Source organism: Sprattus sprattus (genome assembly GCF_963457725.1).
Source record: "Sprattus sprattus genome assembly, chromosome: 5".
Lineage (NCBI taxonomy): Eukaryota > Metazoa > Chordata > Actinopteri > Clupeiformes > Clupeidae > Sprattus > Sprattus sprattus.
Genome location: NC_137924.1, coordinates 18,727,861 through 18,754,755, shown reverse-complemented (window position 1 = coordinate 18,754,755; position 26,895 = coordinate 18,727,861). Strand labels below are relative to the sequence as shown.

Sequence of the window (26,895 nt, the reverse complement as noted above, 5' to 3'; positions counted from 1 at the left end):
TAGAGGTTACTGACAAAATTACTTTCCATTGTCCCCCACATTCTACAAACAACGGTTTGTATGTGCTTGACCACATAATCGGCCTTCATGCTGTCAAAAATTATGGCATGAACCGGTGAAAGCCAAAGAAGAAATAAAGGGGTTTGAAAAAATGAAGCTTGACTTCATAAAAACAATAAGTCTTCTCTGAATCCCAATTTTAAGCTCTTGAAAGATCCGCTTTATATTAATTAGACATCATTTAAAAATAGCAAAGTCCTTTAAAATCTTCCATTATTCTCTGGATTTACATGGAAATGAGTGATAGGCCTTTCACACCCTATTGCCATGCATCCCAATAAACAGAAAATTGAATTAATAATTACCCTATTCTCTACATAGTACCACATCTACACTCACAGAGAAGAGCTGTTATTACTGAAGTAATCAGGTATATGAATGAAAAGTGTTTCATTATTTAAGAGATGAAAAGTAACGCATATACTGTATCTGATGTATGCCACCCCCAAAACAAAATAAATCAACAACAAAAATAACTGTAGAAAAACTTCATTAATTGTCTGTACAGGAAGAAAACACACAGAAACAAATTAAGCACACACAAAAATAAGCATATTTCTCCTCAGTTTGCTGTTCATCTGCCAATTTATTTCTTGCAACCCATGTGTTCATAAAACACATAATTAGCTTAAAATGTAAAAATGCCAAGGTTTGTACAAATTTAATGGCATGTCAATTAAAAATACAAAACAAAATAAATATGGAATTATTATAACAGCATGCTCCGATAAGCAGGAAAAGTACATATTAGAGGGACAATTATGAGATGAGCAACATAATTTGTGTTTCACATTTTATTTTTCAAAACAAAGCTTGAAGCCACAGTTCTAACCTAGGATTTCAACAAGGCTTTGTTTTTATATTGTACCTTGATACACACAACTAACATTTTCTGCTAATTATCTTTATAGGCTAGTTGAGGTCTTCCATTATCACATAGTTGTTTGAACTTTAACCAGTTAGGTTGGCAGTTTGTGTCCAATTTAAAGGCCTTATGTTCTTGCATTGGCACGATAAAAAAAATTAATAAAGAGTTCTGTTTAGGTACTCATGTACACCGAAGTACTGCAAAACAGGAAGCAACAGAACAGAAATACAAAATACATTGCTTACTGTCAATTGAGAAGTTTGCCAAAAGGCCAAGAAACTCTACAGCACCAGGTTAAAACCAAGCCAGACCTGGTGCTTCCGGTACATTCTACAGGTTTAGTTGCACCGTAAAAAAAGCTTGAGTCACCAGCCTACAAAAGACATGTGCCAGTAAGCAAAGGTAAAGCTTTAAAGGGGGAGGAAGTTCAGTGCAGTCTTTCCTGTTCCTTTTTTTTTGGGATGTCTTTTTTTTCATGTACTGAAAGCAATGTAGGGGATTTCGGCGAGCTGTCTATCTTTAACAGCACTCGGTAAGTTAAGATGACCTGGCAAAGGCAGCGTAAAACTGAGATGGTAGGAGCGTGAGCGTACCGACGTCACCCCACCCAAAAAAATTGAACCGACACCTAGAGCACGCAAGGGTGAGGCGATTTTCCGGAAGAGGTGCCCAGGTTCCCCTCAGGGGGTAGTATGGGGGTCACGATGCACGACTGAGGCGGCATTAGCTCTCCTGTGAATCAGTCTCTAGTGCTTCCTCGTCTTGCAGTGGCTCTTCCTCCTCCAGCTGGACCCTCTTCTCCTCCACCACCTTCATCTTCTCCCGGATGTTCTCCGCAGATGACGCCATGTCGCCAGGGCTGCCAAAGAAGTGCTCACTCCTGCTCCAGGAGGAGATAATGGAGCAGGGGATAGGGGGAGGAACATGGAGGGAGATGAGAGAGAGAGAAATGGAGAGATAGCAGAGAGTGGAAAGAAGAGAGGAAGTGAGTGTGAGACAGTCATTCAGAGAAAGACAAAGAAAGTGCATGGGATGAGAGAAAGGAATACAAAGAGGGAGAGAAACAGAGAAAGTCAGAGAGAAAGGGAGAGAAAAAAAGAATGTCTGAGTTGAATGGCTTTCAACTTGCCTGAACATCTTGAGCTGTTACTATTGTTTTTAACAAGAGACAAATTACACCGAAGCACAAATGAAAGACTCACACAAACAATCAACATTCTGCAACGTCTGCCTGACAAACAAACAGTCCTCAAAATGCTAGAGCAAATAAAATGTATGCTGTGCCTGATTTCAACATGTGTTTAGCACACAACCATCACTGAAAACACCACCTATTGTAACCGAACTATAGCAAATTTACTATAGACATCTTTACAGGCCCATTAGCATTAGACAGACATACCCCTCTGCGTTGTCGAGAAATACTATACAGTGCTAAAAATAGGCAGAGGAAACGAGGGAACACAAAGGGAGGAAAATATTCTGTGTGTGTGTGTGTGTCGCTGATACATTTCAAATGGCACATAATGGCGTGAGTGAGTGACTACACAGCCGGGGAGCTGTGCCTAACCAGAGGATTAAAAAGCTCAGCAGGGCCTGCGCGATGCTCTTAGCCCCACTCTCAGCTCCTACCCGTCTGGGAATATGACGGGAACGGTGAGCGCTTACCCGTCTGGGAATATGACCGGCACGGTGAGCACTTACCCGTCTGGGAATATGACAGGAACGGTGAGCCGGTCCAGGAGAGACTTCCCCAGCGCCACCACCTCCTCGCACATCTCCAGGTCCAACATGAGCTCAGCCTGCTCTGGGCTCTCTTTCAGCAGCTGAGATTAAGGAGCCCGGAGGTAATGGAAATCCAGAGAAGAAAAAAGAGAAAGGGAGAGAGAAAGAGGAGAGGAGGAGGGAGGAAAAAAGAGGAGGAGAGGGAGAAGGAGGGGAGAACTTTAATGTTTGAGACTTCACAGGCGCTTACAATCACTGAGTGCAAAGGCTGGAGAATTTCAGACACTTTGAAGGCCAGAGCACATTCCGTGGTTCCTTTATCTAAATAATGTAGTTTTTTTCCTTTCTGTGTTTTCCCCCATGTAGCGATGGCCAAGACATGGTTTGCTCTTTTCAGACAGCTTCAAGTTCAGTTTTTCAATCGACTTAAATACAGGAGGTAATTTGTCGACGATGATAACAAAATCCATATTCGTACGTAAACAGCATTAAAATAACAGATAATAGAGACCTAGCAGATAAAAGACTTGAAAGCAAACAGGAACCACGTCTACAAATAACAATACATTTCTTCATTCTTCATAGCTACAATTTTCCCATTATTTCCCCCCGGAGATGAATCTGCCTTTGTTGAATATTCCCTTTTTTTTCTTTTTCTGCCGGCATTCTAGAGATAGAGATCAGACATAATGACTGACTCAAAACTTTCAAACGTGGTTCAGTTGAAAGGAAAGGGGTTGAAACAGAGGTATTCAAATCATTAGGGCCTCACGCTGCTGCTTTGTTCTGCCATCCCCACTCTGTCATAACACAAGTGTAATACAGCTGCCATTAGTTACAGGAACAATTGCCAGTTGGTGTTCTTGCTGGTAAGATGTGGGTCTCACAGAGACAGATAATTTGGTGCAAATTTGAGGACAACCAATATTTGGGCAGGAATGATTAGTGTGTTGTACATTTTTACAATTCAATCTACCTCTAACAAAAAGTAGCAGTGCATATTCAGTGGTGAAGGTGAGTGGTGCTTTTGCTGAAGTTCTGATTCTAAAAATCTGAGTGAGCCGTCTACAGACATGTAGTGTAGACATGGGGCCGAGCATGAAGAGTGCATGTTTATCATCATCCCTCTTCATTGACAACTACAATCATCCAGTCATAAAAAGTGAAAAAATAAACATTGAAATGTCCCAGAAAAAAGTTCAAGAACAGTGTGCTACACTACACACGTGCTGCGCGCACCTTTTCTGCAGAGACGTGGAAGGAGCTGGCCATCTCCAGCCTGTGCACGCGCTCCTCAGAGGTGACAGAGAACTGCTTCCACACACGGTTCAGTCGGGGCAGTGTGTCGCCCGAGGAGCGCGTGGTGCAGCGCAGGGACTGGCAGAGGACCACCGTGGCCTGGAGCAGCTGCCTGCCGTAGTCATAGGTGCTCTGGAACACACACACACACACACACACACACACACACACACACACACACACACACACACACACACACACACACACACACACACACACACACACACACACACACACACACACGTCAAGGACTGCTATGCACCACAAGATACACTCAACATCAAGGACAAGGATGTTTCTGCTAAGAATCACAAGCTGAAACTACACCATCTTTACAGCAAGTCACAGGTGCTGTAGTGAAATAATTTGCAAAACAACCTGAAACTCAATAAATTATACAACAAATCAATTATACAGTCCAACAGTGATGCATCCTGCCATAGGTGACATAGGTGTTCCAGTGCAGGTAGAGCAGACATAATTGTCAATTACTGTTCTGTTCGCAACACAGACAAAGACAGTTTAACAGTACTGAGATGTAGAGACTTAGATATGCATGCATGAGTCATGGGTAAAATACACCAACACCACCATCAAAGACCTCATTGACCTACTGAGCTCTTAATTTAAAAGACATGAGTTTTCTGCAAGCAAGTTCATCTTAGAGATTAGGCTAAACATGCAAGCGACAACGCACATTACTTACTTTTTTTTTTTCAGAATTATTCAAAAACATACAGGAGTGATATAACAGTGATGGTTTTGCTTATTATTGTACCTGTGCAACATCCACAAATTTTTTGTGCTTCTCCAGGAGCACTTTGGTCTCCTGTGAGTCATCTCCCAGTCTCAGGTGGGTCTTCAGCAGAGCATCCAGGAGCTCCCCCAGCCACTCCACTGCCTAAGCAAAGAGAACACAGGAGAGATAGAGGAAAAGCTCACAAGTTAACATCAAAGACTCGCCTCGAAATGTTCCTCAGCAGTGAGAAAAAGGCAGTCAAACGGAACTGACTTGTGAGGCGTCCTCTTCACACTTGAAGAGCTGGACCATCTGAAGCATCTTCAGCCTCCTGACATCCACCATATCTTCACACCTGGGAGGCGACATAGCACGATTATCAACACAGACCTCACACATGAAGAGGTTTTTATTTCATTTTTATTTAGTAGAGCGTTTTATTTCACAAATCCTGTGGTGAACTGAGAGAAATAGGTTCCACAGGCAATTCTGCTACTGAGAAGATGGACAAATGGCTCAATCCTGCACTTGTGTCCTTCCGAGTGGCCTACAAGGCTTACTGTCTAACTGACCTTTGTTTGCGGAGCTGCATGTCCTCCATGACGCCGTGAATGTGGTCAACGTTTTCCTTGTTGTCTTGTGGAGTGTCTTTCTCATACGACCAGGAGGCCTGATTGGACATTTGATCCTGTAAAACCTGACCCTTCTCCTTCAGACCCTGCAGAGCGCCATCTACAGGAGGATTTGAGGAACATCAGTGAACCACAACAAGCCAACACTTCCATCAAATCATACACAAATAAACCAAAGAAAATCACACAAAACAGCAGATGATTTAATTTTCCCCATCAAGCATCAATTTACACTTTTTTACCAATAAATAACAAATAAGTCACGCAAGTCTCACGTCATAGATATTGGGACCACGGAGCACCACGGCCAACACAGACATACGAGGATGAATAAAAGTATACATTTCCAACAGCAGGTGCTAAAACACCTACAATGTCCCTATTGAAGTGTCAGTTAATAACTAACCCAATGCCATACAGTAAAACTTGAAGGCACATCATTGATATTCCTGACAGGGGGAGCCGTGACGGGGCCCAGTGAGCACAGCGAATGCACTAAAACATACGCATCCTCCTCACCCACGCTCTTGAGCTTCTCTTCCAGGTGCTTGAGGGTCTGCTGGATGGCGGCTCCGTCAGCGGGGGCAACGTCGGCGCAGAGCATGCCGAGCAGCCCGTCCAGCTGCTGGGACAGCTGTGGGAGGGTGGGGAGAGAAGGCACCGGAACGTTAGCCAGCGCCACCGCTGCATTCATAATCACACCATTCAAAGGCAAGGCGAGCGTTTAAAGCGGGCGCCCTGCTGCGCGCACGTTTGTGAGTTTACAGCGTCTGGAAGTGGATGGTAATGAGGACAGAAAGGGAAGAAGTCCTCCCACAGCAGGCTGCATTAGTAATAATAATGATCTGCTAATTAGTGCAGTTTTTGAGTCAAGAGGTTCAGTTAATCGGAGTGAAATCAGAGGTCCCAGTGTATCAAAGACGCAAAAACATGGAAAATATTTTACCATTTCAATTTTGATTCAAATTACTTCAATTTAATTCAGCTTTTAATATCGTGCCATTATAAATAAACAAGGCTGAAGGGGGTGCAGGGTGAAACCATCCCCCTTCTCAGACAACCATCCTTTTTGGATTAAAGATGATAATGCATGTCACTTATCGCCTAAATATGAACACTGAACGACCACTGACAGCAGACATGGTCTCGAAGCGCTTGACAGCGCAGCAATTCAGACATGTCGGTTTAGTACGTTCTGCAGGCGTTACAGGGGAGTGTTTTGCAGCAGTGAGACTTACGTCCTGGGCGGTGCCGTGGAACTCGTGGGCGGACTGCAGCACGTTCTGCCTGGACTCCAGTTGGCTGGCCTGTCTGTAGCAGACGTCACTCAGCTGCTGCTGCAGCGCCTTCAGCTCCAGCAGGTCCTCCTCGTCGCCGGCGCTCAGCAGAGCAGCGATCTGCTGGTTCAGCTCCACGTACACCGCAAACCACTCCTGCGAGAACAGCAGCAGCAGCGTCGTTAGATGCAGTCACAGCATAGCAGTACACCCAACATGGGCATTTACAAAGAGGACATGTAAAAAAAAACACAACACATACCACAAGTCACTCCTGTGAGAAGACTAGTGGCATGACTTGTTATAGCATAAGGGTACATCCAGAACAGGTATAACTTAAAAAAAAACACCCCCCATAGGCTAAAGGAGGGCCATTGCTGGGGATATTTCATATGACATATTATCTCATGTTAAGACACATCATATTAATGAATAGGTCAATAAACTACACTACATACCACAGGACAGTCCTGTGGGAAGCAGGTCAGAGTTGAGTAGCACATCCTACACAGGCATTTGATACACACCAACACCATACCCACAACAGAGAGGGACATTCTCCAGCAACAAGCCACTCCTGTGGAAAATCCTGTGCCATGACCATTACAGCACAGCATCTCACCCAGCACAGACTAAAATACACTTAAGAGACAGCCAGTACTTTGGCCATTACAGACGACTACAGTCATCACAGGCGTGAGAAATATTAAATCTAGACTAAATATAATTTAAACTATTATCCCTCCGAATGCACACAGCATTACAGAGCATTACAGAGAGCTGCATTACCATGCATTAGCACACATGATTTAACTAAATCAGAGGAATTTGGACATACTTTCTGGCTGTTCTCTGAACACTGCCAAAAAAAGAGTTGCTTTATCCAGAATGAAAATGGGCCATTTTGAGCAGATAAATAACCTTCTGGCGCATGGATAAACTGGGTGTTAATTACATTTTGGCCTGCCTGCGGAGGGCATCAAGTCCGTAGCACCAGCTGAACTCTTTCCAATTAAGACATTACGTAATACCGCCCCCTACTGGACACAAATGACACACAAAATGAGAGAAGTGATCCACTGATATCGAATGATCTTCTCTGCACTTGAGATTCGATTTTTTTTTGCCTCTTTTCCTGCTCGCTTCCATGTTAATTAAAAATCCAGCTTATGAGATGACTGGGGGGCTGAGAGATAAAAACGCCTCCACCCTGAGCCAATGCACCACCACTGGCACGCCAGACGATACAATCTCATAGTTTTTTCAGGGGCAGGGGCTCATCCTATGACTAAGTGCAAGCTAAAAGGAAAGGGTGTCAGCAGATCTCCATAGCTACTCAGGTATATTACTGTATCCACTAAGTGTATTAGCCGGTGCAACCAACTGCAGTATTTGGGATTTCCAGCTGGTTGAGCCAGAGCTCAGGCAGACAAGGTTAGACCCTCAATCAAGACCAGAGGAAGAGAGCTTTTGTCATGCCGTCTCCAAATATTAACGCATACAAATATTCTCACATGGATTTTTAATAATTTCCTGAGATGTGTTAGTAACAAATATTATACAACAATATACTACAATTTGTTCCCTAAGGTAAGTATCTGGTAAAGGTACTGATCTGCCTTTGATGATTTTTCCTTGGCTGAGAGACACATCATGCAGGACGGGAGGAAGAGGGAGAGGGAGGAACAGAGGGGTTGGATTCTTACGCTGTGCTGGCTCTCGATCTCCTCGTGCTTCTGCTGCAGGGCCTGCGAGGCCCGGATGGAGTCCCCGATCGCCCACTGGGCGCGGAGCTGCTCGGTGCCTGGACCCTCCAGCCAGTTCACAACCTGCACAGAGCAAAAAAGGCTCTTAATTACTGCGCAGACACACAGAGACACACACACACACACACACACACACACACACGCCCCCCTGCAGGTGAAACAGGAGGGAGCCTTAATTGGATATCATTAAAAATAAGGAGGAGATGATACAACCAAAGAGATGACTCAGATGAGAGACTCCAGGTTGCCTTGAGAAACACTTGAATGCAAATACCCAGGCAGACTCGAAATGACAAATACTGTAGGTTTTCATAATGGCATGCAACAGAGCAGAACGTAGTGATGCAACACACAAATCAACAGCACAGATGTTACATGATGACAAAAGGCTTAAACTGGCCTCGTTTTTGCCTTAAACAGGCATCTGTGGCCGAGTACAGGTATGGCACCCCTGCGGAGCGATTTGTCTCACTCGGAGTGTGAAATAAATAAGTGGAGTGTTTGGAACTGACTGGGAAGCAGCTGGAGGGACTGGGCTCTTTGAGGGGAGGAAGGGTGATGAAGCGGCTCATTGTTGGCGGATGACAGAGCCGTTTCTCGGGGGCCGCGTCCCCTTTCCCTGGCGAAGGCAAGGCAAGTCCTCGCTCCCGTCTCCAACGGCTCCGAGCTATTAGGCTTACAAACCGCACAAACACCCCCCGCCCCTCACACACACACACACACACACACACACACACACACACACACACACACACACACACACACACACACACACACACACACACACACACACACACACACACACACCAGGGCATTTTTTTTCGACTGCAGATAAGAACTAGGCCAAACCCCTTCAGCCAAATGCTGTTTCGTTCACTTTTACTGAAGCGCCGCCACCTGACATCTCCGTCGCCATGGTAACAGACATTCAATTTAGATTGACTGGATTCCTTTTTTTTTTGGAGAGGCAAAAAAAGGTCTCACATTTGACACACTTCTCATCATGAAATAACATGACAACGCCAGTGCTGGCATCTTATCTGAGGCTTAGCGGAACTGTTTGACTAGCTCACTTTGTGGCAGGGGTGGCTGCTTTTGAGAGCACAGCATCAAGAAATGCAGGGGGGGGGGGGGGGGGTATTTTTTTCTGGATCTTTTATTTCCAAGGACACACACAGAGAAAGAGGGAGTCCATGATCCATGAAATACTCTGAAAAGAAGCACACTACGTACTCCGCCTTTGGGCCAACGCTGTCAGACCACCAAAGACAACAGTAATAGCCGTTAATATCTTACATACAGCAAGACAGCCTGGCAGCGAGGAAGCGTTTTGAGAATGAACGATCTTGTGGGAATGGCCACAGTAATCTTTAGAAATGCAGAGCTAATACAGGCATCCGTGAGACCAAGGTTACACCAGGCAATGATAAATCAAAGGACTTTTCAGTTGGCACCACCACAGACACACACAGATATAACTTATAAAACACACATCCACAGTGGTGCATTGAAACACATGGCCAAGAATGTCTGGTGACCGCTTCCACACTACTGTCGTCTCTAATCGGTTCCAAATAGATTTACTCAATACTATTTAAAAGGTGAGAGAAATACTTGTTTTTGTTTTGGGGAAGGGGCTGCATCCACACTTCCTGCATAGTGAGGGCTCACAACAGCATTTTTTGCTGCAGTTTAACCTCGAGGACATGCTCCATCCATGTTATTTGTCTAAACTATAGTTCTCCACAGATCGTTTTTCATACCAAGCTTATTGGGACTGAGGGTCAAATTGTGCAGGTATGCTTAGCCAACAACAATGCATTCAGAGAGAAACAGTGAACTGTACTAAAAACGTTAAAACGTTTTAAATCGAAGAGGCTGCCTCATCGACTCTTCCTGCTCTGTGCAGGCTCAAGGACTTTTGGCTTAATGTTTAAACTTGTGGGTCGATTCCCTCAGTTCTCAAATGACTAAACCACCATGGCCTTCAGATGGAAGCTGACCACATCCTACATGCGAGGCACGGCTCAAAGGCTGGCAGGGCAGCCTCTAATAACACACAGCCGAAACATCCATGAGCTGGCAAACAGCAATGAAATTTGAGCATTTACCAGACAGTTTTTAATTTAGTTCAGTTGACAGGTCATGCGTTGATGGACATATTACCATGTCCTTAAAGGTGCAGTACACAGCATTTTCTTTGGGAGGATAAAATCTAGTGGGAGGCATTTTAAAGGGGAATGAATAACCAATTCAGAAATGGCAATGCCAGGGCTAATTCCATACATCTTGATCACAGTTTTTTTAAGAGCAATGTCTGGTAGCTCTGCGCAAAGAAGTCAACCCATCTCAAGAGGTATTTTATTTAAGTTGCTACTGGTTAAAAAAAAAAACATTAAAAAAAAAGAAAAGGAAAACAACACTTGCTTGCATATCAAGTCACATCACGTCATTGCCACGTCAGTTTTTAGACATGATACTGCTGACTGCACTTTTATCCGCCTCCATCCATTATCCTATTTCACATCACTTCCATGATGAGCCAAGCGGCGGAGTGGTCTTTACCCCTACCTGCATGACCTTGGTCTGGATCTCCTCCAGCTGTGAGCGCTTACTGCGCTGCCGGCACACCTCCTGGTACTTTGTGTACTCCTCCCGCAGCGAGTCCAGCAGCTTCATCACCTGCGGCTGTGCCAGCAGCTCATCGTCCATGGGCGACCAGGCCGTGCCGCCGCCCTCCGAGCCGTTGAAGCGCCGCTGCTGCAGCTCCGACAGCAACTCGTGGCCTAAAGAGAGAGAGAGAGAGGGAGAGGAGAAGAGAGGGTTGGGAAAGGAGGAATAGTGAAGGAATATAGAGGGGAGAAAAATGAAAGGATAACACAGGGAACAGGAGTTAAAACAAGAGTCCAAAGACAAGGTCAGAATGAGGATGATAAATCAGATGGGGCGGATACAGAGGGTGCTCCCATGGTTCACCTAATAGAGCATGGTGCTAACAACCAAAACAACAACAACAACAACATAGCAAGGCTCAATTCCCTGGGAGCACAAACACTGGTTGGCTTTACTGTACTGTCTGTGGGCTCTTGGAATAAATCCCAGCATCTGGCTAAAGGAAAACGAAAAAAAGGATGGTTTTGGAGATGTGACAAACTAAAGAATAGATTCTGTCTGACATGCTGCATCCTTTAGAGCTCTGCACTGGCATACTGCTGTGTTCCTCAGAGGGGCTTGTGTGTCTGTGTGTCTGTGTGTTTGGGTGTATGTGTATGTGTATTTTACACGCTGAAGGAGCAGTGGGAGAGATTTAAAGACATTAACACTGATGGGAAGGGATTAACAACATGCCGCAGGATTCAAGATGAAGGGGCACCAAAACTATCAATGAGAAGGGTTGGCGCACCGAAAGAAAAGGCAAAAGCCGCAGTGGAATGAAACAAAACAAAAAAAGGAGAGGAGAGGTTCTCTGGTAGAGACAGAGCTGAAGCAAAGGTGTTAGCGTGACTGATGCAAATGTGAGGAATGGCAAAACGCTCCTGCTCGATGAGATTATTTCAGCTAGAAAGCTGTCACAGGGGCCGCACTGGGGAAGCGCTCTTCCGGGGCAGAGGAGCTCGCTCTTCATTTGTTCACATTTTTCAGCAAATCTGGGTTGCTACTGTCACCGTGTTACATTTCAGTGAAGAAGAAAAAAAGCCCCAACAAACACCTCTGAAAAAAAGGGAACAGAGAACTCCTGCTTGTCAAGAGACTCTTGTTTGATTTCACATCTGTCCTGTAGTCCCATCTGCTCCATGACAAAATATACCGACAGCTGAAAGACGGGGAGCGAGAGGGGGGGGGATTCTCACAACATTCATTATCATAGAAGCCATCAGCACAGGGGGGTGAGTCACCTCTGCTCCACAAAGCCATTTCTTCAGTGGGCAGCACTGTACAAGAGAAACACTGACCAGCGCCCAGACAATGGGCCCTTCACACAGCCAGCTCCAGGCTCCCCTTCTGTAGCCCTGGGTAAATATTTTCAGTGCAGTAAAACGGCTTGAGTAACGTGCTGAAGACACCCCCAGCACCAAAAAACTGCTAGGAATCCAAGAGCAAAGTGGAAAAATATCTTTACTGCTGCCACAGCAAAGACTGCGGAGACACAGTGGCAAGTTTCACTGGCAAATGGGCTGGAGGGGGGATGAAGTTGGCCAAAGAGTATTCTTATTCTGTAAAGCTTAGAAGTGCTGGATTGTCTGTGGTTGTGAGTGACTCAAGCGTTGACGATGCTTACCTGTTTGTAAAACAGTTTCGGGGTCAAATGATGGCAAGGCGTTACAATCTGGTGGTCTGTTGGGAAAAAATAAGAAACTGAAGGTTAATTATGTGGATTGGCGAGGCAGATGAACAAAAACATTGAATATCAATGCTTTGTTGTTGTGCTGGAATGAAAACATGGCAGTGTCTTGAAAGCATCTCTAAAAACATCTGATTTGTTTGAAGTTCAAAAAGCAGTTTAGAAGTAGAAATTAAATAGCCCATTAAATCAAGCAGCCCATTAAAACCAAAGCCATTTTAAAAACAGATTAGGATTTAAAAACTAGAGATAGCCAAACAAACAGCCTGAACTCCTGCCGTACTTCAGGCCCTAACTGGGGACCAGTGGGTGGCGTGAAGAGATGAAACACACCTGTCTTTGTCTGGCTGGTTGGACTTCTCATTTTCATTGATGACTGCTAACTCGTCCAAAAGGGATGTGGACTCCCTGGTGAATTTCTCAAAGACCTGAGCAGGACCAAAACAATTAGATGAAAAAGATGAGGAGGAGATATGAAGGGCCATGGACTGTTCAAATGCATGCATCTTCTTTGTATTACCATATATATAATACATATGGTAAATATAAAACGGGCATTTATAAAACTGTATATATAAAGGCAATTATTTGCTAAATTTTCCAATTATTTTCACCATGACTGATGAAATCAATCAGATGGAATAAAACATGAAGACGAGGTGCGGTAAACATGGAGATTATACAGGGAACACTGCTGATGATTAATGGAACAGGGTCGGGTCAGAACTGTTGCAAGGCCTTCGCTTATTTTCATCTGAAAAATATTTGCTAAATTATTATTTCAACAGCTACACAGAACTGAGTCACTAAGTGCAGGCTACTGAAGACTGAGAATGAAGACTGGAAATTGGAAAGGCAGTGTGGCAACAGATTGAGGGAAGCAGAGGGGAAAAACAGCCGGCATGTGTTCAATGAAACTTTGGCTAAAATGAGTAATTGTTTGAAATAGAACAGAAGTTCTTTGATGATGATTTTAAAAGCACTCAATTCTAATATATGAAACTGCTCCATCGTGTGAATTTGTTCGATTTTGTCGATACATTTGTCGATACCTTCCATTTGTCATTTTCCACTTTTGGAAAAGGCTGAAGAGAGCAGACTCTGTTTTTGATTTCCAAAAATTGCACCCCTAATGAAAGTGATTCCTTATTGTGATCATCTCCATCAAATAGGCAACCGCATGACAATCTGGGAATTTAGTTTATTATTATTACATGTGGTTACTATTGCAATGGCAGTGTGTGATAGGAATGTTCTGTGGACGGGGACCCTAAAAAGAGCTGTATTAATGTTTTGCTGAAGAATAACTACCGGTAAGTTACTTAGCTGTTGTAGAAAAAGTGATAGCACGTGAAAGGTTAGCCTCCACAGAAAAGTGGACAGTGTGTGCCGGCTTTAGTGTTGCAGGATGCTTTCCTCCTGTCGGCGACTCACCAGTCTTTTGTTGACCCAGTCCATGTGGTCGTACAGAAGACTCCCCCCAAACTCTTCAGTCAGCTGACACGGCTCAATGTAGCGCGTCAGTTTGTTGGCCGACACCAGAATGACCTGAAGCAGAGAGGAGAACACAGTGATGAGACTGCTGTGCAGATTAAAAACAAAAACATGCCTCCCCCCAGGTGCCGAAAGAGGCTCAACAATAACCTCATTCAATACACCAAAAGCGCATGTAAGCCACGAGAATGGGTTAATGGTTCAACTCTGCAGAAAAGTCTATGCGTCGTGATGCACCATTTCCTAGTCTGGCCAGGAACAACACAACTCACTCCCTCCGTGACAGAAATGTCACCCAAGGTTAATCGTCTATGAATAATTTATTTGATATTTCCATTCTCAGTCAAGCAAGGCCATGGATAAACACAGCAGGTGAGGTGGCCTTCCCACCCAGTCTAAATTACAGCCCAGCACTAAATGTCACCAACGCTGATGACCCGTGTGGACCATGTATATGAAAGCGAGAGAGAGAGGAGAAAGAGAGAGGAGAGAGGGAGGGAGAGAGAGAGAGAGAGAGAGAGAGAGAAAGAAAGCACAAAAGAGAAAGAGAGAATGACAGAATGAGAGAAAGAGCAGAGGAGAGAGATGGGAAGAGTAAGAGTGCAGACAGACAAATAAAATGACTGAAAGAGTGAGAGAGCATAATGAAGAGAGGGAGCGAAAGGGCAAGAGGGACAGACAGAGAGAGGAATAACGAGGGCAAGCCCCAGGGAGTCTGAGAGGTGTGTCCCCCTCCTGCACCCCAGCCCCCTCCACCCCCTTCCCTCAGCTGTCTGACGCTCTCGTCTCTAACCTGACTCATACTTACTTCCTCTCTCCCTCCTGACACCAGGCTGAGGCGCAGGTCCGCCCTGACGCGACCAGCGGATGGGAGTCAACAGCTGCCCCCCCTTGCAGATCACCACAGCTGAGTCAACACACAGGCCAGGGGGACACCCCCACCACCAGCACCACCCTCTCTCTCTGTGCGCACAAACACAGCTGCTTAACACAGGCACACCAACAAAGCTCGGCACAGTGGTCCACAAAACACACGTGAAGGGACGTTGGACCTGGTCGGTCTTGACTTCTCTATCGGTTTCTCCCCCTCCCCCTTCCTGCAACACTGACACTACATAAAGATGTTGCTTGAATTATTAATGCAGAGTACTAGAAAGGAATATTTCTGGAAAAGTCACCAAATAAATGTGCTATACCGATGCGTCTCCTAGTAAGTGTTGTGAGTGGTATGGCAAGGGGACTGTGAGAGAACTTTGAGAAATAGGAGTGTATGAAAAGCACAACTGCTTCCTTTGTTTTTCACATTCACATGTTCACATGGAGAAATTAAGTTTTCTGTTCAACTACATAAAAGAGTTATTATTACCCTACCTTCCATTTCAAATAGAACCAAAAAGAAAAAAAAAATCCCTAGAAAAACCACGAGACCTTGCCTAAACAAATAGAGCGTTCTCTCCTCTGAAACTCGACTTTACTGGAAGGCATCCAGCCCTCAGCCCTCTATTTAAAAGGGAGGTATTTTAAGACGGCAACTTTCTGAGCTACCTCAGGCGTTTGGCACTGAACTTCCCGTGTGGCAGGCAGGGGGGCAGACGCAGGCATCATCAACAGTGCCTTGGGAGGTTGCCAGCCTTGTTTCACACATCCACAAGGTTAACTGTAGCTGTAACTGATGCTGAGCACTCCCACCTTCACACTGGCCGGGAGATGGACGCCCCAGAATTTACTTCTAGCTCTCTAAGCAGCGCTTATATTTAGCCTCGCTGTCTCTCCAAAGCCACGGTGGGAGCAATGTCATTGTAGTGCTGCCCCGGAAAACAATCAAAGTGCTAATTTGGGTTTATTAATGTTTTGCAACACGTTCGCACCTTTATAAATATTCATGGCCGAGCTTCAGTCCACACAGCGAACGGCATGAGACTTCCTCCAAACGGAGGACACGAGGTCGTGGGGCGGTGGATTTAGTGCAGAGTATCGCCATTCAGGCTTTCATCTGGCCAATCTTGCAGGGAAAAATGTGGCTCGAAGGTATAAAACATTATTTCCACGGAAGATTAGGCAGGACTACAGCAGCCAAACCTCCGACAGGCAGGCTCAAAGAAGACATAAATGAAAACAGATTCCCCCTCCCCACAATCACCCTCTATGCAGTGTAGTTTCTCCGCAGCGTAGCATTAAATCAAATTACTGCTGAATCGTGACATTTGTATATTTAACCCACACTTATAACTGATACCCAAGTCTCTTTCCTTGGTCTGATATATTTTTAATCATTCTCAGATTGAGCTTGGTTTCAAAATACTTAGAGGAAGTTTTGAAGATAATAATCCTTCATGCAGTCACAATGCTGCAGCTTGGGTCTACAACCTACTAAAGAATGAAATAAAAAATAAAACCACAATTTTAAGTTAATTATGCCGTTCAATTAACGGAAATATGCGGCCCCTTATAAATAGCTGGAAAGTCCTGAGAGATCTGAATGGCAAACAGGAAAGGTCCGTTTCCTTGCGAGGGGCTTCCAGGTCGGGCTGGCATTTCCATATGCTCTCACATTACTGCCAGGCTGGCTTCTGGTGGTGGGTTCGAGATCAATCGCTTCCACGCCGCTTGCACTGCTCGAAAGCCACTTACGCACCTCGTCAGTCACACCAGGAGAAAACACCCATTCATCACTCCATGTCCTCAAGTAGGTCAAGAGCACAGTAATGAACGGTTGTTTTCACAAGTATCCCCATTCAAGACCCTTTTCGGGATAAATTGACCTATTCTGCCAAAACTGTGCCATCTGGTTTTGCGAAAGCTTGTTATGGGGGTAAAGGCTGGAGGGGACTGCTGGCCCAGATCACTGGAGGAACAGTTGGAGCACAAACAAATCTGAACAGCAAAGCCGAGAAAAATCAGTGTCAGGACACACACACACTCAGTCTCATTCAAACGATCACAGACACACACACGCAAACACACACACATGCGTGCAAACAAACAAGCACACAGATGAGCAAATACATGCACGCGCACACACAAACACACACACACACACACACACACACACACACACACACACACACAGAGACACACATGGGTCTCTATGCAGGAGACAGTGGTGTGACTTTCCTTCTTTGGACACGTCACCCGCCTGTTCGTCTGGATGCACATTACTGTTGCCAGGCAACATGACATTATTAGTTCATGCTGAAACAGAGCGTGGTGAGGGACAGACAGTCAGACAAATGAGCCTGGTCTCGTCAGCCCTACTTATGCCCATTTACCTTGGCCCTGACTGACTGCGGCAGACCACCCCCACCCCCCCTCCCCTCCCCACACCACCCAACTCCCCACTACCAGAGCCTGTCAGATGGTAAGGATGCATGGGGAGCGCATCGCTGTCCTCTCCACAGGCATTAAGAGACGAAGAGCCAACCACAATGATGCTCCAGTTAGTCAGACTGTAGTAGGGATGAGGCAGAGGACAAGCTGACGGCTCGGATGAGGCTGCACGTGTTTCATTCGAAATCTATGCTAAAGTTAGTGTAGTGATTCATAACTTTAGGCCGTCTACTGACTATCAGTGGAGAGCATCATCCCACAAAACTGATGAAACATTGCTGCTGCTGATGGCATCGTTAGTCACCTCACACTGCTATGGAGCTTGTTTTAGCTAAAGAGTGGGTTACTCTGGTCATGTGGACTTTGGCAATGTAATAGTTGCCTATAAACAGTCAGCTTGGTAGGTACCCAAACACCTCGCTCACCCTCCCAAAAATGCATTCAAATTGTCCATTAATTCACATGCAATACCACCAATTAAAACTTAATTGGGGACTAGAATCTGTCTGGGTAATTCAGTCATCTTCATGAGGCCAAATAGGAACCAAATATTCAGCCAGCGTATTATAATCCATGCCAGCCTGGATCAATTCTCCCCTTTCACCTAGTTAAGTAGCTGAGATCACGGAATGCTCCCCAAAGGGCTTGATCTGACTGCACAGCACAAACCGTCTGCAGCAAACACCCTAAGCACGCTCTGGTCGGCTACACTGCAGATCCACGCACCGGCACAAAAAGACCGACGTCAGCACAGCTATGATAGGAAGGACCCCCCCCCCCCCCCAATCCACATAAGACATGATGAGCTAGTCAATGCTCCCAACTATCCGGAGCAATTTGCCAAGGAATTTCAAATAGCAACCTAAAGGCATTAGCATCGCAACCAGGTCCCAGACCTCCGTAAATGAAGACGCGTAATTTCATTACAAGGAGCGCCATTAATCCTAAACTATAAAGCCAATTACTGACATGCATACAAGAAGCCTCTGGGATGTAACTAGCCTCATTGCTTGCACTGCTGCCTTTACCATAGCTCTAGGGAAACTACGGTAGACATCAATTGTTGATACTACAACAAAGCCAGAGGTGACATTTAAATAGATTAGTGTTTAGAGAGGGAATGTCTCCGAAGAGAGTGTGGCCATCCTTGCACTTATTTATAGGTGCAAAATGAATTCACAGCGAGACTGCTGAACCAGTGTTTTGCAAAAGAATGCAGGCATGTCCTGGTCTGCTTGATGCCATGCAACCCATTAGCAAACATATCAGCTCATCACTGGGAAAACATAATTGCAATTTCACTGCACATCCTCTGATGCGCAGCCAGGGATGCAGACATGAAGTGCCTAAGGACAGTCCACACTAATGGGGTTGGGGGTGAAGATGCTTACCTCAAAGCCTAGACGATCCTTTTCCTTCCAGAAACAGAAGTGGGTGACTTTCTTGTCCCAGAATTCATCGGGTTTCACGACACACACCAAAGACACCTCTGCTGGTATGACATTCTGAAACAGAAATGGCCCCAAGACCCGGTAAATAGTTTTTAGGATTTGCTTACAAAGTACTTCACTTTTCAAATCCTTGTCAAATCCATGTTTTTGACTGGATTTTAAATGTGATGGAAAAAGCAAGTTCTCTTTTTTGCGACACCAGCATAAACCACATGAACAACTTAGGTAAGATAAGGGCATGATCGTTCCTAAATGTGCTATGATCTACTGTGCCACCGAATTTAAACAACAAGCCAAGCTGTACAACCCAGAAATACTAAACCAAATTGTGCTTAAAAACAAACTTTCTGGCAGGTCATTTTGGTTGACTCATTTGTTTTCTCTTTGCGACCATTAAATCCAGCTGTGAGCCATGACTCCATGTTTTAAAAACCAAACAGGCCGAGTGTGGGCATATTTGGGTGGACAGTCTCTCAACCCTTTCTCTCTCTCTCTCTCTCTCTCTCTCTCTCTCTCTCTCTCTCTCTCTCTCTCTATTTTTTTAAACACAATCATTCAATCTCAACTCAGAGAGCTCAGGCAGAAAAACCAGGGAGTTAGCGATCTGCCAAGCGCATTTGCACAGTGCTCTCAATCTGCACTGACAAAATCAGGTCACAGCCAGCACGATCCCGACTACCTCGGCCAGCGCATCAGACTGCGGGTCAACACAGAGAGAGAGAGAGAGAGAGAGAGAGAGAGAGAGAGAGAGAGAGAGAGAGAGAGAGAGAGAGAGAGAGAGAGAGAGAGACACAGCTTTCCCCAGGATCGCTGAAGTAACCCTCACTCAGAGGAAGGAAGCGCTAAATGTCACGACGAGCAATAACTCCGCAAATCATCTGCAGAAGGAATCGAAGACTGGTGGAGTAATTTAATCACATTCAGGACCTTACAGATTAAATCAGTTTCCCTTAATTGCTTCTTTGACTTTGCCATCTAGATTTTGGTGCGGCTGTAAAAGCAAACCATTTTACCCCATCTCAGTAACCACCAAAATGGAGACATGCGGTGAAATACTTCTCCTTGAACAGCATGGAGAACATAATAAAAACTCTAGAGCCAAAAAGGCCCTGAGCTGGGGGAACATCTCAAGTAGGTCAAAGACAAAGGAGTTTATTGCAGTTATTCTGCCCTGTGCTCCACGTGTCTATAAAAATGGTGTGAAAAATAAGCACTCCCAATCGCGACTAGACACGCAAGTTGCTGAAATGAGGTGCTTTTGTCTGGATAAAACTGAACCCAGCAACTGTTTTGTCTTTTCATAAAATGCTTCTTTCTTTTTGAGTTTGTGATGTGATTACTTAAAGTACCTCTGCACTGACCACTGCGAATATTCATGAATTGGACAATTCATTAGTCAAATGGCAGCAGCAGATGCCTTGCTAGCATACTCGGAAGTGGCCATGAGGGAACCATAAACCTGCAGGAAGAATCAGCTACCTTCTGTCAGCCAGCGGCACTAATCCGCCCGCTGTGTGGAAACCTTACAGTTCATCATTATGGCTTAAGAGCATCGCAGCAACCATCTTACCTGCAGCATCAGAACCACTGTTTTCACGATATTCCACTGTGACTTCCTCCCATCCACAATGACCGTGAATCCTCGTGCTTTGCACTTGTCACTGGTTAGGGGAAACAGAATGAGAAAACAGTACAGGGGGGAGGATAAGCAAATGTTAAATAACAGGAATTAATGTCATGAGTAATAACCCTGAAAATATTCTGTTGTCGTGTTCTGCAAATATGTTTTCCTGTTGCCTTTTAAACTGTCCAACACATGCTGATTAGGGGATAAATGTCTGGTCAGCAAGTACAATGGAGCTCTCCCAGAATTAGGTGACCAGTAATCCCTGGAGAGCAGACGACTGGACAGATTTATGTCCGTTTTCAGTTGACTAAGCAACCAACCCAAACATAGCTAAATATAAGTGGGGGCATCAGTTTCAGCTGCAGGAAGAGATGGGGGATTGTGTTTAAGTGTGTGTGTGTGTGTGTGTGTGTGTGTGTGTGTGTGTGTGTGTGTGTGTGTGTCTGGGGGGTTATTTGAATGTCACTTCCCTTTGGTCCGACTCTTCAGTTGAGTGAAGAGGGGCTATGAGGTTTGACAGGAAGCCCAAATGCAATGAGGGCGACCCACTTGGTTCGAGGGGAAAGATGAAGTGAGGCCACACAAAAGGCCGTCTGAGCACCCAGGGCAGCAGCTCTGATTAAAGTCAAACATTCCCGATGTCACATGGCCGAATGGAGCCAAAACAAAAATGCCCAATGTCACCATAAGCGATATTTGAGACTTGCAGCCTTTTCTGCCTAACAAGCCAGAACCATTTGAGTCAACGGGCAACCAGGGTGGCTCACATAAATTCAGCTGTCTCTGACGCATGAAATAACCAGTTCAATACAAACAGAGCATAGTGGTCCCTGGGAGAGCAATATGTCAGTGCTATCAAAGGCCCCACTACCACAGTGGAGCCAAAAAGTCTTTCAGAGGCACAGGAAAATCAATATGACCATACTCTAATGTCAGCCGGATAATGTATTAGTGCAGCTCTTGGTCCATTTGTTAATACAATTGGGAGGGGAAGACAAAAAAAGAAAAGAAATGTGGTAGAGGTACATTAGGTAAAATTAATAGTGTTTTTCCTGCAAGTTGATGCATTTTAATGCAGAGTCTGATTTACAGTGAAATATGTGCAACGGGCGTCAGGTGTTGTGGCAGCCATGGGTGGCTTTTAGCGTAACCTGGGCGTCGCTAACCTGGGGATGCCAAGGAGGTAGTCCAGTGTGGCACTGAGCTCCTCCATGCTGGTCTGCTCCGTGCATAGTGGTATGGTGAGGATGAGGCCGCTGCGCCGATCTTTGCCTCCTGGAAAAACAACGACAGCGAACAAGTCAGGAAATATGTGCATCGTGAGCCAGAGACTCGGAGACCACTGAGAGCAAGAGGAAAAACCCTGTCATAACAGCCGACTCAAACATTCCAAGAAAACCACGCCAAAGTGCTCGAAAGAAAACGTGTCCCGCAGACACTCATAAGCCTTATTTCTCACTCCACTACTTGGGCTAGAGTCGCTTCGATGGGCGAGAAAGCTGTCGCTAAAAGGACCAGATTGCATTCCTCGAGGATAATGAGACATGGTTTCAGTGGTAAGATTTTGTAACCAAAATGTTAGACTGGGATGTTGCTGATTGCCTGCTGTGTGTCATGTAGAACATGCAATCTAATTAAGCTATGCTTTGAGCTAATAACAGTGTTCTAATGCCATATTTAGCTACAGTGACTAAAAACAGCTAAACCCAAAGGTCAGCCAAATGTTTCAATATTACCATATCTGACACATCTATACACACGCACCGACCCCAGCCAGAACAACATGCACATCCTTGTATTGTGATGCTCTCACTGTAGAGTAAAGTGTCCTTCAGAGTGCATGATCAGACTGTGCATCTCTTGAGACAAGCCTGTGACGCAAGACCATGACCTTCACTCCAGGACAACAGCCACAGTACAGAGCAACCGTGCATCAGAGTACTGCAGTACGAGATAGATGCCTAAAAAGGCAGTGGCACTCAGAAGCAGTGTCGATATCAGTCATTAGGCACTCATGTTTTTAATTGTATTAATATATTATATAGTGCCTGGGAGAGCCCAAGACCTAGAAACCTTTTAACCAGTGCTAATAGCAACATTGTAGTAATTCATTAAAGAGTATTTAGCATATTTTAGAATGAAGACATCATTTTGGATAGGTAGTGCATGTGCTTTGCTAAAAGCTGGTTTGCAAGTCTAGTGATTAAGTTATAACTGACACATATGACATACTGTAAGAAAACAGCATTTCAGGATATTTTGCAGAAACATTAATGTGTTCCTCGCTCAGTTAACTTTACAGAAAGAGGTCCCAATTATTACCTGACAAAAATGCCAGTTTCTTCTTCAGGACTGGCAGCATTGATGTGGCTTCCATGGTGGAGTCGGTCATTGTGTTACAAGATCTGAAACTTAGAGGACAAACTTGTAAGTGCCAGACATTTATGATGGTAAAAGCTATCATACTAAATAGAATTGTACTTCTTACACAACCAATACCTTAAAGGGACAAAAGTATGTACTTTGTCCACACAATAACTTAATTATACTGACATCATGTATTAGTACATAAGCCATGGATGTTTAATCATTTTAAGTCATGAAAACACCAAAAACTTAGTCATCAGGCTACTCAGAATCAAAGAAACCCCTTCACAGGACTACCTCAATGCACAGTTTCAGTTCAGTGTCTTACAGACAGGCTATGACTGGGCAGGGGTAATAAAATATCTATTTTTCATACACACCACTCATCTCATGTGACATACCATATGTATTTTATTTTCACAGTATGATTTTAAGTCTGGAGGTTGAAACACCACTGTCTACTGATATACTGTGTTGTTTATCTTCTACATTCTGTCTTCTTTCAACCACCAGACTTAACATAAACTGTGGCATACTTGTACTCTCAACCCATATTCTGCAACTGACTGAAAGTGACTAGATACAGTCCAAATGCATCCACACACTGTATCACCTACCTTCAGTATGAAAATGAGAGAAAATCTCTGCTATCTTCCTCTTCACACGTATCCTTCCTTGTCCATGTTCTGCAAAGAAAGTCCAAAAGTTCAGAAAGAAACAAGTCAACACAACCCTGTTCCTAATCACTGTGTGTAATTATGCCTTTCCCGAAGAGGAATAGCCTACACAGGAGCTGGTGGACGGATGAGAATCCGACCAAACTCAATCTCTAGCTGGTGCTTATGGAGGGGCGAAGCAATCACTCTGAAATGTGGAGCGTAGTGATTTATTAAGCAGGGGAAGACAGTTCCAGATAAACTGCTTAGGGTGAAAATTCTAGCGTAAGCATCCAATAATCATCTAGCAGCATTTAGATCCAGTTTCGCCCAGTGTCATTCAAAGGAAGGGGGACCCAGACAACCCAGTCACACACACAAAAAAATATTTCATGGACTCAGCAGCAAAAGGCCGCTGAGGTTTAGGACATAGACCTATTTAGAAGGCATGGAGAGTGAAGTTAGGATTATCCATATGAACTGTAGCAAAAGCAAATACTACCAAACTGCCCTAAATTACACATAAGCTGATCCACTGCTAAATGTAACATCCCTCCTAATGCAAACATCTCCATGGCAAGGCAGCATTTTCCTCGACTGATGCAGTGTCGCCACCGCAAACGACATGTTTGTTTACTAAACAAACTCTTGTGTAGAATTTATAAGCTACTTAAATAGAGACACTACAAGCATGTGCTACCCTATACTGTTAGGACTGCCGAATGCTTACTATTTCTGACGTGGTCCTGAATGAACAAACTATCACTTCCGGTACTATAACCTACAAGGAAAATAATAGAGACCACCATGTATCTCCAGACATTCTTCCAGGGTATACAACTGTTTTGAAACTCAAGACTTACACTACAATTAGAATGAAAAATGCAAATTGATAGTTGCCTATGCATTACGATAGGTTATTCGCTTTCCAACCCAAACGCAAACAACCACTAGTTTAACCTAGCAGACGCATCAGTTTTATGCTTTCGTTGTAATTATAGTTTTAAAGGTGAACAACCAAGTTTGAGATTTCCATGCAGGACAAGCAAAAAGAGTTAACAAGCAAACGTTTAACGCACTGTTAATGATGTCTTTGTAGGGCTAACGTTACTTTTCAGAGGAAGGCTACTCGCCAATTATATTCATACTAGGCGCTCCTCCATAAATAAAGCCTTGCCAGAGCTGAATGTGTGAATGGCCGTCAACAACAGCGATATAAATGTTTGACAATTCTCTGAACACATGTACCTAATTCCACATATATCAGCGAGCTAGCGTTAACTTAGCTGGCGAAACCAAGTGGAAAACTGCTGTTCCTGCTTGGATTCATTGGATCCGTGGTCACAAAACAAAGCCTGCAAACGAATCGGCACCCACCTCTATGGCCTACTAAAACAAGCGTATTTCCCCCTGAATTAGTTCACGAAACACATTACAGGCGTATTGCCATCATGTTCGGATAGCACTACAGTACAGAGTTGAGATAATAAGCCTTACCCATTCACGTATGAATACAGCCACACCAGCACGCGGTTCTCCCTAGTTACCCCTGTATGCTACAGTAGCAGTTAGCATGAGCGTCAGAGCAAGAGGGGCAATAATGTTACGCTTTTGCAGTGTGGCGACACAATGACCTATTTCTTTGAAGCTAGAACAGCTGCATCACTGTAACTGACAAACTGAGGCAAAATAATTACATAGTATAATTAAACACGTACCATATACAGGCGTAGGCACTCTTTATCGATGAAGGTCTCGGGTGGTTGACTTTGCGTCTTGCAGATGTGCATTTACAGTTATTATAGTTGAATAGATCCCTTGGCAGATTTGGTACCGAGATTGCAGCGCACAGTAACCCGTGTATTTTTCCCGTCGTTTCTTCTTGAGAGAGGCTATCAAATACCCGTTGTAATGAACCAAAAATAATAGAGAATTAACGTCAGGTAAACTACTCACTGCAATTGTTTTGTTTTGAGTGGGCTGGTTCAGGACAACGTAGCCACTCCCAAGTGAATACACAGCAAAGGAACAGTTAATCAAGTGGGTGGTGACTGGGACCGTTGCAGCCTTGCCCAGTGCCTAGAGAAAACACTAGCGAAAAAAGTTGTACAATTGCATCGAAAAGATGATTTGTACAATAACCAAATCGTTACATTCACATACATTTTATATTACGTGAATTAAAATATGGTAAATTGGTCGCATATGCCCACTATTTTACGATCAGTGTGTGTCAAGGGACCACTGGAATGAAAAGTAGTAAAACTCGAGCATTGGTTTGGCCTGTTGCAGCCCCTGACAACCCACCCATATAGTGTCATGGTGCATATTGCTCCAATAAAGAAAGGTGAAGTAGACTCCACCATTTTCAATCACTGGATGCCACAACATAGTCAGGTACAAGCATGTTCTCCTGAACATGTCCAGACAAGTTTTTAAAAGTGCCCAAAGAAATAAACTTGATCAAATGATCTGAATTTAATAACATCAAACCAGTTACCATGTAGTGGCATGGGTTTCTACAATACCATCCAACGTATTGGACCAAGATAAATGGCAGAACCTGAGTTTGTCTCAGAATACACCTCACCCAGAAATGATAGTCTGAGGCTGGTTGTTTCCGACGTTTCTGCAAGTACACAGGCCACTTCTTTGCCAGTTTTCAGAGGCTCTATCCAGGCCTCTAGTTAGCATCAGGAAGGACCTTTCCTGTTGCATAAGCAAGGTTTCATTTCCGTCCATTATACAGCCATTAACAGCTAGCTGTTTGCCTCTGTGTACACTTTTAAATTGTACAAAAGTTTGGGTGTATGATAAAACAGCACATAACTTGTGACAGGAATAGAGTTCAAAATGATTGTCCATTAATTAACTATTGTCAGCCTGAAAAATGCTTTGGGGAACACAGTTCTGGTCAGCTGTGGTTTGAAGATGGTCTAGGTTAAGATTATTAAAGTCAGCTGGTTGGAACCACAGAGGCTCTGGACTGTCTGTGGGAGGGGGAAATAAATTACTCGCCAGTTTCTAATTGTCCCAACCAAATGTTCAAACCTTGGTCTAAAATAATGATGATAGCTTGTTTTGGAGTTGTGGAACTCACAACAATGTTCCACTGGCCTCAATTACAAAAGCTCCTCTGAGGTAGTTAGTGTTTTTTATATAGAAGACTTTCATTGGATCAGTCTTTCTCACTTGAACAGTCTTCAGATTCCCTATGACTAAAGCATACTTTTTGATGAAATGAAGCTGAGAGCAAATCTACGAT

At 44.3% G+C, this 26,895-nt stretch overlaps 1 protein-coding gene across 2 annotated transcripts; it reads right to left on the bottom strand.

Moving 5' to 3' along the window:
- Window positions 1-709: 709 nt before the first annotated feature.
- On the bottom strand, window positions 710-25,576 carry sestd1 (SEC14 and spectrin domains 1). Of its 2 annotated transcripts, none has more exons than XM_080838675.1 (19): window positions 25,349-25,576; window positions 23,592-23,660; window positions 22,930-23,018; window positions 21,774-21,882; window positions 20,551-20,641; window positions 18,921-19,034; window positions 14,143-14,256; window positions 13,042-13,136; window positions 12,646-12,701; window positions 10,938-11,152; window positions 8,307-8,429; window positions 6,562-6,756; window positions 5,843-5,957; window positions 5,264-5,423; window positions 4,965-5,046; window positions 4,731-4,853; window positions 3,893-4,084; window positions 2,633-2,754; window positions 710-1,808 (listed from the first exon to the last, which is right to left on the bottom strand). In XM_080838675.1, the coding sequence occupies exons 3-19, from the start codon at window positions 22,997-22,999 to the stop codon at window positions 1,652-1,654; spliced, it is 2,133 nt and encodes a 710-aa protein (XP_080694801.1). In that variant the 5' UTR covers window positions 23,000-23,018; window positions 23,592-23,660; window positions 25,349-25,576; the 3' UTR covers window positions 710-1,651. The 2 variants fall into 2 exon arrangements, with proteins under 2 accessions (XP_080694801.1, XP_080694802.1); XM_080838676.1 differs by lacking the exon at window positions 25,349-25,576 and adding an exon at window positions 25,128-25,188.
- Window positions 25,577-26,895: the final 1,319 nt, after the last annotated feature.